At 39.9% G+C, this 14,227-nt stretch overlaps 1 protein-coding gene across 4 annotated transcripts in view; it reads right to left on the reverse strand.

The window, feature by feature from the left end:
- Positions 1-814: 814 nt before the first annotated feature.
- The window catches only part of LOC109931241 (tubulin beta chain-like), a 56,942-nt gene continuing 43,529 nt past the window's right edge, over positions 815-14,227 (reverse strand). The window contains exons 3-5 of one of the 4 annotated variants that reach the window (XM_048613316.1): positions 5,247-5,357; positions 2,810-2,926; positions 873-2,540 (exon numbers count right to left, since the gene is read on the reverse strand). In XM_048613316.1, the coding sequence (XP_048469273.1) occupies positions 1,483-2,540; positions 2,810-2,926; positions 5,247-5,357 (1,286 nt within the window). In that variant the 3' untranslated portion in view covers positions 873-1,482. Of the gene's footprint in view, positions 2,541-2,809; positions 2,927-3,944; positions 5,213-5,246; positions 5,358-14,227 lie in introns of those variants that run through there. The other 3 variants (XM_048613317.1, XM_048613319.1, XM_048613320.1) reach the window with 3 other exon arrangements.

Genomic DNA, 14,227 nt, shown 5'->3' on the forward strand with positions numbered 1-14,227 from the left:
TTTGACTGCTTCAGACATATTTGCATCTATACTCCCCCGTAGGCAATTGGAGACCAGAGCAACACCATGGGACACAGTTAGTGGCCCATGATACTCTGCCCAGGAATTGGCATAAAGACCCTCATCTAGTTCCTTCAGAGATGGAAAAAATAAACTTTTAAAACATTCAAATTGAAAAGACTTTGTGACCATACCTCTGCCCTTTTCCATTTCACTGGGATTAGTTAGCATAAATTAATACCTTTTAAATATCAATTGGTTGAATATTAGCTTGACAAAATCTCTAGCTTTCTGATATCAGTGTCTTCTGCTTTCTCTGATGTGCAGAATTGGTTTTCATATTTTACTCATACACGCATTGTTTATGGTACTCAATGGGCACTTCAGTTAAGTTTTTGAAATTTGCTTTTCAATTTTTCTACAATTTGTTTGAAAAATTGATTACAAATTTCAAGAAGCTAAAACATTTTCCAACATTGCTAGACAGGTGCATCCTGTCAAGTTTTATACATTGCGTATGATCAGCCTGTACAACGCAATTCAACTTCCAGCTGGGTGAAAATGTAGGAGAAATTTGTTCACGGAGTACTACATTGAGTTTGCCAATTCCTGGAGCACAGTATTGTGGGCCACAAACTGTGCATCCCATGATGCTGCTTGGTCCCAGGAAATTGGTGTAGTCTGTAATGCCACGAGTAAGCATCACGAAGCACGTGAGTTTCTTCCCCATAATGTCCAAACTTAAAGTTTTGTGAGAAGTTAACCAGTTTCAAATAAAAACTTTTAAGAAGGCATTAAAAGACACAGAAGACAATTCAACGGATACATTTTAATCACAAATTATGTCATTAAAAATATATAGTTTGTATAATTGTTACTTTGGACATAGATATTTCTGCTACTGAGGGGAAAAAAGGTGGATCAAAAATATTCATGGCAAATGTTTAAAAACATTGAGAAGAGCCTGTGGGAAAGGTTACCCACTGACTAGATGATGCAGTTACAAGGTGATTAGTTTACACAGGTAATTTCCAGTACAAAAGTGGTATTGGGAATTTATAATGAAAATGTGTGACAGCAGGAAGCAAGGTTTTGTAGACCAGAAGATCAACTTAAGATTTTTATTAAGATACAGAATAGTAATTTTTGTCATTCTTTATTATCTGCATGTATCTCACTAAAAGTCTTTTTCTTTACCTCATACCAATCGTCATACAATGAAAATATCTTCACTTAGCTACTGTACATCTTATAGATCAATTTAGCAATGGATCACTAGCTGTCTGGGGTTGAGGATCTCTCATTAAATAATACAAACACATTGGATTCAAACTTGGAAAACAACACTCCAAACAAAACTGCATTGCAATTATTTAAATTTATTCCCTTACAAAGTAGCATTTGATATCAAAACAAGAAAGCGCAGAATGGCAAAAGAGGACTGCACATCTGAAGCTTTGTAGATAAATCACAATATATAGCTTAATTTTCTTCTCCTCCTAATTCTTCCTCTTCGGCCTCCTCTCCAGATGTGGCATCCTGGTATTGCTGGTACTCAGAAACCAGGTCATTCATGTTACTCTCAGCCTCAGTGAACTCAGTCTCTTCCATGCCCTCACCAGTGTACCAATGCAAGAAGGCTTTCCGCCGGAACATGGCAGTAAACTGCTCAGAGATGCGTTTGAACAGCTCCTGGATCGCTGTTGTATTGCCAATAAAGGTGGCAGACATCTTGAGGCCTCGAGGTGGGATATCACAAACAGCTGTCTTAACATTATTGGGAATCCATTCAACAAAATACGTGCTGTTTTTGTTCTGGACATTCAACATTTGTTCATCCACCTCTTTCATGGACATGCGGCCTCGGAAAACAGCAGCAACGGTCAGGTAGCGGCCATGCCGAGGGTCACAGGCAGCCATCATGTTCTTGGCATCAAACATCTGTTGGGTAAGCTCAGGTACTGTGAGGGCACGGTACTGCTGGCTGCCACGGCTGGTCAGAGGAGTAAACCCTGGCACAAAAAAGTGCAGACGGGGGAAGGGGACCATGTTCACTGCTAGTTTACGCAGGTCAGCATTGAGCTGACCGGGGAAACGTAGACAGGTTGTTACACCACTCATGGTAGCTGACACAAGGTGGTTCAGGTCACCATAAGTAGGAGTCGTGAGTTTGAGGGTTCGGAAACAAATGTCATACAGAGCCTCATTATCAATACAATAAGTCTCATCAGTGTTCTCCACAAGCTGATGGACAGACAGGGTGGCATTATAAGGTTCTACTACTGTGTCTGACACTTTTGGTGAAGGCACAATACTAAATGTGTTCATTATTCTGTCAGGGTATTCTTCACGGATCTTGCTGATGAGGAGTGTGCCCATGCCAGCACCAGTACCACCACCCAGTGAGTGGGTAAGTTGAAAGCCCTGGAGACAATCACAACTTTCTGCCTCCTTTCTCACCACGTCCAGGACAGAGTCAACCAGTTCAGCTCCTTCAGTGTAATGTCCTTTGGCCCAGTTGTTGCCAGCACCACTCTGACCTGCAACAAACAAGAACAATTTAAATTCTTAAACTCTTAGGCAATGCATCAATTAGCCAGGATTTTGTTCTTTGGAACAATTATGCAGAGCAACATTACTTATACATTATTTTTAAAGCTTGGCTTTATCTGGATGAACTGCATAAACAGCCAGACTTTTGAATTGCACAAGTGTAGAGGAATAAAGTTCTCAATTATGAGTGGCATTATTGCTACTTTAGCAATGATCTTACACACACGTCACAACAATTAACGATGTGTTTATATACCTGCATTATGTTTCTTTTCTGTGTTTCTCTTTAAAATTGGGATTTCCAAAGGGCAATTCTTGAAGTTATCAGGAGAGTTTCTCCCAACAGAAACTGGACTAAATTCAATTCCAAATCCTAAATGTGAAAAGTCAATATCTAATCTGCTACACAATCCCCCAATCTCCACGACAAATATACAACTACATGAATAATAATAACCAATACCACTTTTGAACTGATTAACTGTGAGAAAACACTAGCAAGATGGAGAAGGTGGGAAATCAGCTGACCAGAGTATATAAGAAGCTGCACAAACGCTGGGTAATCACAACTCAGCAGTGAGATTGGAGTCTCTAGAATAATGGTCATGACTTCATGATTGCTACTGCAGATTTCTCTGTTCCGTACCATACACCCTCTTTGTTCAGTTTGTTTATTCATTCATCAAGTTCTGCTCTGACTTTGCTACTTCTATTTTTTCATCCTGACTGTTTCTTAAAACAAGATAAACATTTACAAGTCCCTGGCACTTGTGCACCATGATGAAATAGAGAATTCTTATCTTTTTGTGGGATGTAGATGTCATAGGCAAGGCCTGTCTTTGCTGCCCGTCCTTAATTGCCCTTGAACCAAGTGACTTGTGAGGAACCTTTTGGATGGAGATGATATTAAGGGCAGATTTCCTTCCTTGAAGGATATTAGTGAACCAGTTGGGTTTTTACACAAACCAATGATAGTCATTATTGCAATGATTACTCAGATGAGTTTTATATTCCACATTTATTAACTGAATTTAAATTCCACCAACTGCCACTGAACCCAAGTACCTGAAACATTAGCTGGGTCCCTGGATTACTAATCTAATGATGTTACCACTGATCTATCAAGTCCTGAATGTAGATGAACAAAGAAAGCATGCAATTAGGAAAAGCCAGAAAGACTGATAATGACATCAAAATAAGAATATAACAAGTCAGCAGCAGGCACCTTAAAATTCTCTTGGGGCAAGCAGGCAGACCAGTGCCAACTAATGGTGTTTCTGGTCAACAGAAGAAGTGGCATTACAACATAAAGCTGTGATCGTTGTTACAGATTCCAGTCTCACTGCTGAGTTGTGATTTCCCAGTGTTTGTATAGTCAGCTGATTTCCCACCTTGTCAATGATCCCGACAATGATTTGTGGCCTCCCAGCTTGATCCCTAGTTCCCTCCCTCTCTCCCTGCTCTCTGTTCCTCAGCTGCAGTCTTGTGTAGGTCTCGGGACACCTGTCAGAAATAAATTAGAAGACATCCTGCAGTTAATGACTCATACTTTTGGGATACCTATCTAGCACCCTTACCCGCACCTGCCCCTCCAAAGGTACCCTCTCCATATTCCCAGGATGGGTCTCACTCTGAGCCAGGCATTTCCCCTGCAGAAGGTAACAGAAAGAACATACTAATGCATTTTACGGTCAGCAATGAAAACACTTCTTATAATAAAATATAAACTTCAATAAAAGTCTGCCCAAAATGAACGAGCCTACAGAACTTTATATGTGGAGGAGAATTCTGTCAGAATACCACATGCAGATTTATTCAAGAAGTGAGAATGGAGGGATTACAGTGATGGAGGTGATGTGGTGCATAATTGGATAACTGATAAGAGGCAGACAGTTCTGGTGAATGGATGTTTCCTCGGAACATTTCTAACCATTGCTTTTTTTTTGTTGAATGAAAATTAATTGGACTCATGTAGGAAATACATCTTTGAAATTTGCAGAGTTCAAGTCCAAATCCGGAAAGATTTCAGCATATAGTCCAGAGTGGACTGACAGTCTACAGCATTGTTGGAAGCATTAGCTTTTAAACAAGATTTTAAGCTAAAGTTTTTTTTGTTTGTCTATTCACTTGGTTCTAAGATTTCCTGGCAAAACTTGAAGAAGTATGATAGAATATTTCCTGCTATTCTGGTTGACATATACCAGTGTTGCTTGAAGGACAACATTTATGAAATGTGGGCATCCTGGCAAAGCCAGCATTTGTGGCCCACCACTCATTGCCCCTGATCTGAGTGGCTTGTGAGGCCATTTAGGAGGGCAGTTAAGAGTCAATCATTTTGATTAATATGTAGGTCGGACTGGGAAAGAATAGCAGATTGCCTTCACTACATGCATTCGTGAACCAGATGGATTTTTACAATAATCATGGTCACCAGTATTGAAACTAGTTTTTAATTACAGATTTATTAATTTATTTTAAATACTGCCATGGTGGGATTTGAACCCATGTCTCTAGAGTGTTAACCTAAGCCTCTGGATTACTTGACCAGTTAATTAACACTGAACTGATGCCCACACTTAGGCTATAATTGGCTGTTGTGTTTATCTGAACAGTAACAATACTTCAAAAGTACTTCAGTGGCTGACAGGCAATTATAAATGCGAGTTCTTGCTTACCTGATAGACTTTACTTACCAAACACAAAGTTATCTGGTCTGAAAATCTGTCCAAACGGACCAGAGCGAACAGAGTCCATAGTACCAGGCTCCAAATCCATGAGCACAGCACGGGGCACATACTTGCCACCTGGATGAAAAGGCTAAATGTAAGTAGCCTGTCAAAACCTAAATCATACCTCATCTCTCAGCACTGCTACATCATTAGTGTTCCATATGTCAATTTCAGCATCATAATTAGTCAGTCTGAGCATCGTACATTAGTTTGAAGTAAGTACAGAGTCAGTTCTGAGCATCCTACAGCATTATCTCAGCGTCATTAGTGTCATAGTTTGAGTGTCGTATCACATAAATTTGAACATTGCTGTATCAAACTACAAATCGTAGTGCCATTCTAAGTGTCATATAGCATCTGTCTGAGCATCAAACAACGCTAATCTGAACATTGTATAGCATCATTCTGAGCATATCATTCATATGAACATATGTTCAGCGATGCTGTACAATCATTAGTTTGAACATGGTGTAGCATCACACTGAGCATTATTAGTGAATAAAGCATTATTCTCAGTGTCATACAGCATCAGGCTGAGCATCATATAGCATTAGTCTGAACATTGTATGATTCTCAGCAATGCTATACAATGTCAGTCTATGCATAATACAGCAAGAATTCGAGCATTGTACAGTGTCAGTCTGAGAATCATATAGCAAAAGCCTGAACAATCAACTTGAGTATCGTATCACATCAATCTGAACACCATACAGTGTCAGTCGAAACATCATACAGCAATTTGAGTATTGCACAGTCTCAGTCTAACGTCATATAGTGGCAAATTGGCAGAAGTCACCATGAAAAACAATTAGTTCCATAGAACGATAACATAATTCAGCATTCAGGTTAAGAGTGATGAATCTGGGTCAGGGATAACCATGTTAAACTTAAATATAGGTAATTTTTAAAAAAAGAAGGGGGTCACGCTTGGCTGAAGTGAATGAGCAAGGAACTTAGCGGACTGCATAGCAAACTAAAGAAGTTAAGGATAGCATCAAATTGGAAAAGAAAACATGCAATGCAGCAAAGATTAGTCAGTAGCAAGCTAGAGGACTGGGACAGTTTTAAAAACCAACAAAAGATGACCAAAAGTAATACAGGGAGAAAATAAACATTCAGGCTAAACTAGCAACAGTATAAAAAAAGACAGTAAGACCTTCCTTTAAGTATAAAAAAGGAAGGGAGAGGCCAAAGTTTACTTAGGCCCTTTAGAGAATGAGACTTGGAAAATAATAATGGGGAACCAGAATATGGCAAAGGAGTTGAATAAATACTTTGCATCAGTCCTCATGATATAGGAGACTAACAGGATTCCAAAATTATTGAATAATTAAGGGGCAAAAGCGAGGAGTAAATAAATACAATAATAATCTAGAGAAAAAGTACTAGGAGAACTAATAGGATTAAAAGCTGATAAGACTGTGACTCTATATAAGCCCTCAGGATGGGTTGCTTCCTCGGATATTAGAAGAAATAGATACAAGATAGTGTGTGCATTGGTTGTAATCTTCTAAACATACATAAATTCTGGAAAAGTGCCAGAGGAATGGAAAACTGCAGATGTTATTCAATAGGCAAGGAACATATTAGAGTCCATTAAGAAGGATGTGATAGCAGAACATTTAGAAATGCATAATATGATGAAGCATAGTCAGCATGGCTTCATGAAGGGAAAAATCACGCCTGACAAAGTTACGAGAATTCTTTTGAGGCGGTAACTAGTGTGACAACATAAACCAGTAGATGTCATATATTTGACTCTCTCTAAGTTACTGTCCATAACACAATTTCATTTTTTAAAAGTCCATGGTGTTGATGGTAATATATTAGCATGGATAGAGAATTGGCTCATAGAAGACAGAGGGTTGAGATAATAAGGGAGGCATTTTCAGAATACAAATCTGCAACCAGTGCCACATGGATCAGTGCTGGGGCCACAATTATTTGCTAATTTAGATGAAGGAAGTGAATGTACCATCACCAAGTTTGTACATGACACACAATAGGTGGGAAGTCAAATGACGAAAATGACGCAAGGAGCCTTCAGAGAGTTATAGACAGTTTAAGTGAGTTGGGAAAACCATGGCAAGTGGGATATAACATGGGAAGACGTGAGGTTATGCACTTTGGCAGGAAGAATAGAGGAGTTGAATATTATTTAAATGGAGGGAGACAGCAGAAGCTATAGCACAGACGCATTTGGAGTCCTTATGCAAAATTACACAAAGCTAATATACAGATTCAGTAGGTAATAAGGAAGGTAAATGTTGGCTTTTATTTCAAAGGAAATGAATGTAAAAATAGGGAAATCTCGCTAAACTGTACAAGGCAAGAGTTAGACCACAGTGAACAGCTTTAGACCCCTGTCTAAGGAAAGATGTACAGGCATTGGAGGCAGTCCAGAGAAGGTTCATGAGACTGATCCTGAGTATGGTGGAATTTTCTTATGAGGAGAGGTTGAGTACTCATCACTTGCATTTATAAGAGTGAGAGGAGACATTATTTGAAAAATACAAGGTTCTTTGAGGGTTTGACAGGCTATATGTGAAGTGGTTGTTTTCACTTGTGGGACTATTGAAAGGACAGATGGATGGGTAGAGGGGGCAGGGTTACCTTGTTAGTAAGAAATGAAATTAAATCAATATCAAAAAGTATATAGAGTTAGAAGGTGTAGAAACTATGCGGGTAGAGTTGAGGAACCACAAAAGAAAAAAGACCCTGATGACCTCCCCTTGACGTAGCTGTGCTGATTCAGCCCTATTTGATGGGCTGAGTCAGCATAGCTTCATCAATGGGAGGTCATGCCTGAGAAATCTGCTGGAATTCTTTGAGGAGGTAATGAGCAAGTGAGACAAAGGAGAGGCAGTAGATGTGATCTATTTAGATTTCCAGAAGGTCTTTGTCAAAATGCTGTGCAGCATGCTGCTAAATAAGAGCCTGCAGTGTTAGGGCCACAGTACTGGCATGGAATGAGGATTGGCCGGTCGGCAGGCAGAAGGCAGAGAGTGGGGACAATAGGTTCATTTTTAATGTGGGAGCCAGTGACTAGTGGAGTTCCACAGGGGTCAGGTTTGGTGCCACATCTATTCATGTTATATATTAATGATCTAGATGAAGGAACTGAGGACATTGTTGCTAAGGTTGCAGATGACACAAAGATAAGTCGAGGGACAGGTAGTGTTGAGGAAGCAGGGAAGCTGCATTGTACTGTATCAGTCAAAGCATCATACAGTGTCAGCATGAGTATCATACAGCATCAAACTGACCATTGTACAGTGGTTAGTCTGCATATCATACACCATTAAAGTAGTGTACTGTCATTCTGAGTATAATAAAGCAGTTAGTCTGAGCCTTGTACAATGTCCGTTTGAGCATTGTACTGTGACAGTCCAAGTACCATACAGCAGTTAGTCTGCATATCAGACACTGTCAATTAGAGCATTGTACTGTGTCAGCCTGAGTATCATATGGCATCAGACTGACCATTGTACAGCATTGTACTGTTCTGAGGAAGAGTCACCAGGCTTCTCCAGCAACTTTGTTTTTCTTCCTGATTTACAGCATCCGCAGTTCTTTCAGTTTTTATATTGTACAGCAGTTGGTCTGCATATCATACAGGATCAATTACAGCATTGTATTGTGTCAGTCAAGTATCATACAGCGGTTAGCCTACATATCACACAGCATCAGTCTAAGCATGATAATAATGTCAGCTTGAGCATCATACAGCATCAGTCTAATTATTGTACGGTGTCAGTCCAAATATCATATAGTGTCAGTTTGGACAGGTGGTGAGATTGGACACAGTGAACATGGGTTGTCTAAATTACTATTTGAAAATCTCTGTGTGGGAGCAGAGCCTGTAATTAATATTATGTGGCCTGAATTGGTTGACTCCTGGGCTGATTGTAAACTGCTGTCACTGAAAATGGCTTTATCTTCTTCTCCATTGACAATAACAACAAGGTGCAAGACACTGCAATTTTAGATTTGCAGGGAATGTAACAGTCCAAATATTCATTAGTCCATGTTTATAGAACCTACATTCTCCCTACATTTTTACCTACTAAAATAGCAAATGATTCCACTAATTATTCAAGTCAATTCAATCAACTTCCTCAAGCATTTACAATACTTCCATTTTAAAGGAGTGCATAATGTTGCACTTTATGGCTTGGAAACCAATCTCAGCATGGTTTCTGAAACACTAGGGTTATTTGTGTTCATGAATAAAAACAGAAGTTCCAAGGAAGGGTCACCAGACCCAAAACGTTAACTCTGATTTATTTTCTTCATAGATACTGCCAGACCTGCTGAGCTTTTCCAGCAACTTCTGTTTTTGTTCCTGATTTACAGCATCCGCAGTTCTTTCGGACTTTATCTGTGTTCATGGCTCCTGATACCTACCTAACATGTCAGGATGTTAGCTTACCTCCAAAAGAAGGAGGCCTATTAGCACACTTGACAACTAATGGAATATCACCAACATGATGAAGACATGCTTGATGTGCGTGGTTCAATCTTGGGACAATGGACAGTGCAGCTGGAAATGGTATTAAGAATGGTGGTCAGAGACTGCATTGTGCACAACTCTGCCATATAGATAAGCAGTGGAGAAGAAGGCTCTAACAGGATCAGCAGGAAAAGCAACCAGAAAAGGATGTGAAAGACACCCCACTGATACCTGGCTAATTGTCTCAGTCTCTCGCAGAAGAACACTGCCTTCCAAACCTGCTTGCTGCATTACAGTTTATATCTTCTCCATCTATACCAAAGTTGATATCAAATGCAAACTATTCTCTGCATGCATCAATTCAAACAGCTCCCATTTATGTCACCAGATAAAAGCTACTTACAAATTTGTACAAGTGTACACAGAAGTTTAGAGCAACCACAATTTTAATTAAAAATCAAATTTTATTTCCCAAATGTCCATCATAATTTGTTTTGATGTCAGGGTATCCAATATCAGAGTGCTAACTCAAGTGGTAGAATTATATGAAATGACTGACTGCTGTATTCCAGAAGAAACCTCCCAGCACTGAAGTGACCCCATCTGTTAGCAGCAGAGATCAATGTGCTGCTTCCTCAAAAGATTAGCCCTACATCCACCTTTATTAAATGTGTAGCAATCAGACATGCCTGGACAATGGACCATACCTATTTCCATCCCAATAAGATGTGTTGTTATCTGTGTTGATTTAAACTGTGCTAGTAGTACTGAGGCCTTGATTAACATCATCACCTTGACTTGGGTGTACAGAAAGCATTATAAGGGTTACAGATGATGCAAAACTTGGAAAAATTATAAACTGCAAGGAAGGCAGTGTAGAGCTCCAGACGGACACAGACAAGTTGGAATGGGCAGATGGGCGGCAGATGCGTTGAGCCACACAAGTGTGAGGTGATGCACTTTGGAGGAATATTGAAAGACAACGTAAAATAGGGGCTACAATTTTAAAAGGGTGGTGCAGGAGTGGGGGACCTAAGTATAAACGTGTACCGATCATTAAAATTGGCAAGACAGGTCAAGAGATCAGTAAGTAAAGCCGACAGTATCTTTGGCTTTATTGATAGCACTGAGGACAAAAGCAAGGAGGTGAGGTTGAACTTGTATAAGACACTCATTAGACCACAGCTGGAGTATTGTGTGCAGTTCTGGGCATCACATTATATGGAGAATGTGAATGCATTGGACAGTAAAAAAGCGGTTTACCAGGATGGTTCCAGGAATGAGAAACTTCAGGCATGAGGATAAATTGAAGAAGTTGGGACTGTTGGAAAAAGATCTGATAGAAGTTTAAAAAATCATGAGCGGGCTGGACAGAGCAGAAAGGGAGAAACTGTTTCTGCTTGTAAGAGGAACAAGAGGGTATAGATTTAAAATGATCTTTTTTTTTTTAAAAAAAGCAGGGGTGAAGTGAGGAAAAACTTTTTTTACCATGCAAGTAATTAGGATACCGAATGCACCGCCTGGAAGTGTGGTGGAGACAGGTTCAAATGAGGCACTGGATGATCATTTAGATAAAAATGAATGTGCAAGGGTAAGGGGCAGAAATGCAGAAGACTGGAACTAGCTTATGATGATCATTAACGAATGGTGCAGATACAGTGGGCCAAAGGGCCTCCTTCTGTGCCATAACATCTCAGTGATTCTGTGATAATGGGACACTTAAGAAGTAGTGAGGGGATTGGGTAGTGTCAACACAGATTGATAAATGGGAAATCATGTTTGATAATCTTGTTGGGAGTTTTTTGAGGATGTAACTAGCAGAATACATGAAGGAGAACCAGTGGATGTGGTACATTTAGAACTTATGAAAAGGCTTGGACCAAGAACTGGTTAATGGATAGAAAACATGAGAGTAAGAATACATCATTCATTTTCAGGTTGGCAGGCTGTGAAAGTGAAGTATGCAAGTATCAGCACTTAGGTCCCAAAAATTCACAATCTATATCAATGATTTGGATTTGAGGATGAAATGTAATATTTCCAAGTCTGCAGATGATACAAAACCAGGTGGCAGAAGAGTTGTGAGGAGGATGCAAGGACACTTCAATGTGATTTGGAGTGGCTAAGTGACTGGAAAGAATTTGGCAGATGGAATACAGTGTGGGAAAATGTGAGGTGTTATTAATTTTGTTAGGAAAACAGAAATAAAAAAAAAAATTTTTATGGAGAGAGATTGGGAAGCAATGAACTTCAAGGGACTTGGGTATTCTTGATCATGAGGCATTGAAAGTTGACATGCAGGTGCAGAAAGCAATTAAAAAGGCAAATGGTATGTTGGCCTTTGCTATAACTGGATGAGGAGTAAAGATACCTTACTGCAATTGTATAGATCTGTGCTACATATACACCAGATCTGGAGTATTGTGTACGGTTTGGTTTCTTATTCTACAGAAAGGTTTTGCCATAGAGGAAATGCAATGAAGGTTCATCAATCTAATTCCAGGGATGGAGGAATTGTCGTAAGAGGAAAGATTAAACCATTGTTTATTCTTCAAAGTTTAGAAGAATGAGAGGCGATTTAATTTGAATATACAAAATACTCACAAGCCTTGACAGGATAGATGCAGGAAGGATGTTTCCCCTGGCTGAAAGCACCTAAATCCAGGGGAACAGTCTCTGAACAAAATATAAGCCATATAGGATGAGATAAGGTGGATATATTCACTCAGGATAGTAAATCTTTGGAACTCTCTCTACCACAGAGGGCTGGGAGGCCCAGTCGCTGAGTCTGTTCAAGATAGAAATCAATAGATTTCTAAATATTGACATATCAAGGGATATGAGGATATTACAAGAAAATGATGTTGAAGCAGAAGATCAGGCATTGTGGGCTTAAAGGGCTGAAAGATTTCCTTCTGCTCCTATTTCTCATGTTCTTAACATTATCAGGGATGAAGGAGTCCACTAGTTCATACATAGAACAAAGTTAATATTGTTGCAGTTATCCCAGCTGCAGAAGATCTATGCAAAGGTGGGTAGTATCTGAGAATGTTGTAAATAATGGTCCCTTTAAGAGAGAACAAAACCATGCTCGAGAGAGAACAGAGAGAAGCTGATTCTCAGTGCAGCACATAATTACGGTTTGGTTTTCTCCAGTAAGAGTTGCTCAGGAAGAGGAGAGAACAAACTGGAGTTTGTATTGAACTATGAAATACAAGTAATATAATATAAATATGTAATACAGTTGTGGAAGACAGACAGATTCTTGCTTTGGTAAATAGATGGCTAGCAATGTAATCGCATGCTAGCTTCAACCATCTTTAGCCACCTCACCCAATGATCTTCCCTCCATCATAAGGTCAGACTTGGCTGCTGTTTGCTGATTATTGTAGAATTCAGTTTCATTGGCAATTCCTCAGTTAATGAAGCAGATTATGAAATGGCCACATGTAGCAGGGCCTGCTGGAGGCTAGAGTTGATATGTGGAGTGACATTCCCAGCATACAAAATTGCTATAAGAGGATGAGACATTCCAACAATATGCAGTGCAGCAATTTTCCAAAGCAGCTAGTAGATCTCCAACTTGTATGACTTGGGCAGCAGATGCAAAAGAAACACCTCTCCACAGTTTCCCAGTTACCCTCCAAGTCACACACCATCCTGATGTGACTATATAACACCTTCCTTCAAAAGCACCTAGGAACATGCTGGAACAGCATTCTGGAAGCTTGGCATCTGCTCCTTCCCTGGGACACTGACTGCAGTTCATCAGCAAGGATGCACCTCTGTCCTCTTTCAACTCTGTAGAATATTGTAGAATCACCATCATCTCCAAGTCACACACCATCCTAATGTAGAAATATTTTTGCCATTCCTTCATTACTGCTGACTCAGAGTTCTGGAAATCATTTATCACAGATTCCAGCAATGCTCTTTTATATTCATGCATGCGAGACCATGTTGAAACCAGCACTTGTTGCCAATTCTTAACAGACCTCAGCAACATTAATATTTTGTATCACACAGGTGGCAGACAGTGACCATCTTCAAAAAACAGAATCTGTCCATTGCCCCTGAATCCCCTATCAATATCCTGGGGTTACCTTACCATTGACCAAAAATTGAACTGGCTGTATAAATACAGAGGCTATAAGAACAAGTAAGAGGCCAGGCATCCTGCAGTGTGTAACTCACCTCCTGACTTTCCAATGCCTGCCCACTATCTACAAGCCACAAGTCAGGAGTACAATGGAACATTTTCCACTTGCCTGGATGATTGGAGTTTCAGGAACTCTCAAGATGCTTAACATGATCCAAAACAAAACAACCCATTTGATTGGCACCACGTTCCCTGCTTTCTATAGATAGGATGTACCCAAGCAGGTTTCCCCACTGGCTGGTAGATGCCAGTGTTGTAGCTGAACTGGAAAAGCTTGGCTAGGAACATGAGATAACAAGGTGTAGAGCTGGATGAACACAGCAGGCCAAGCAG

The sequence above is a fragment of the Rhincodon typus genome, chromosome 28 (genome assembly GCF_021869965.1).
Source record: "Rhincodon typus isolate 14 chromosome 28, sRhiTyp1.1, whole genome shotgun sequence".
Classification (NCBI taxonomy): domain Eukaryota; kingdom Metazoa; phylum Chordata; class Chondrichthyes; order Orectolobiformes; family Rhincodontidae; genus Rhincodon; species Rhincodon typus.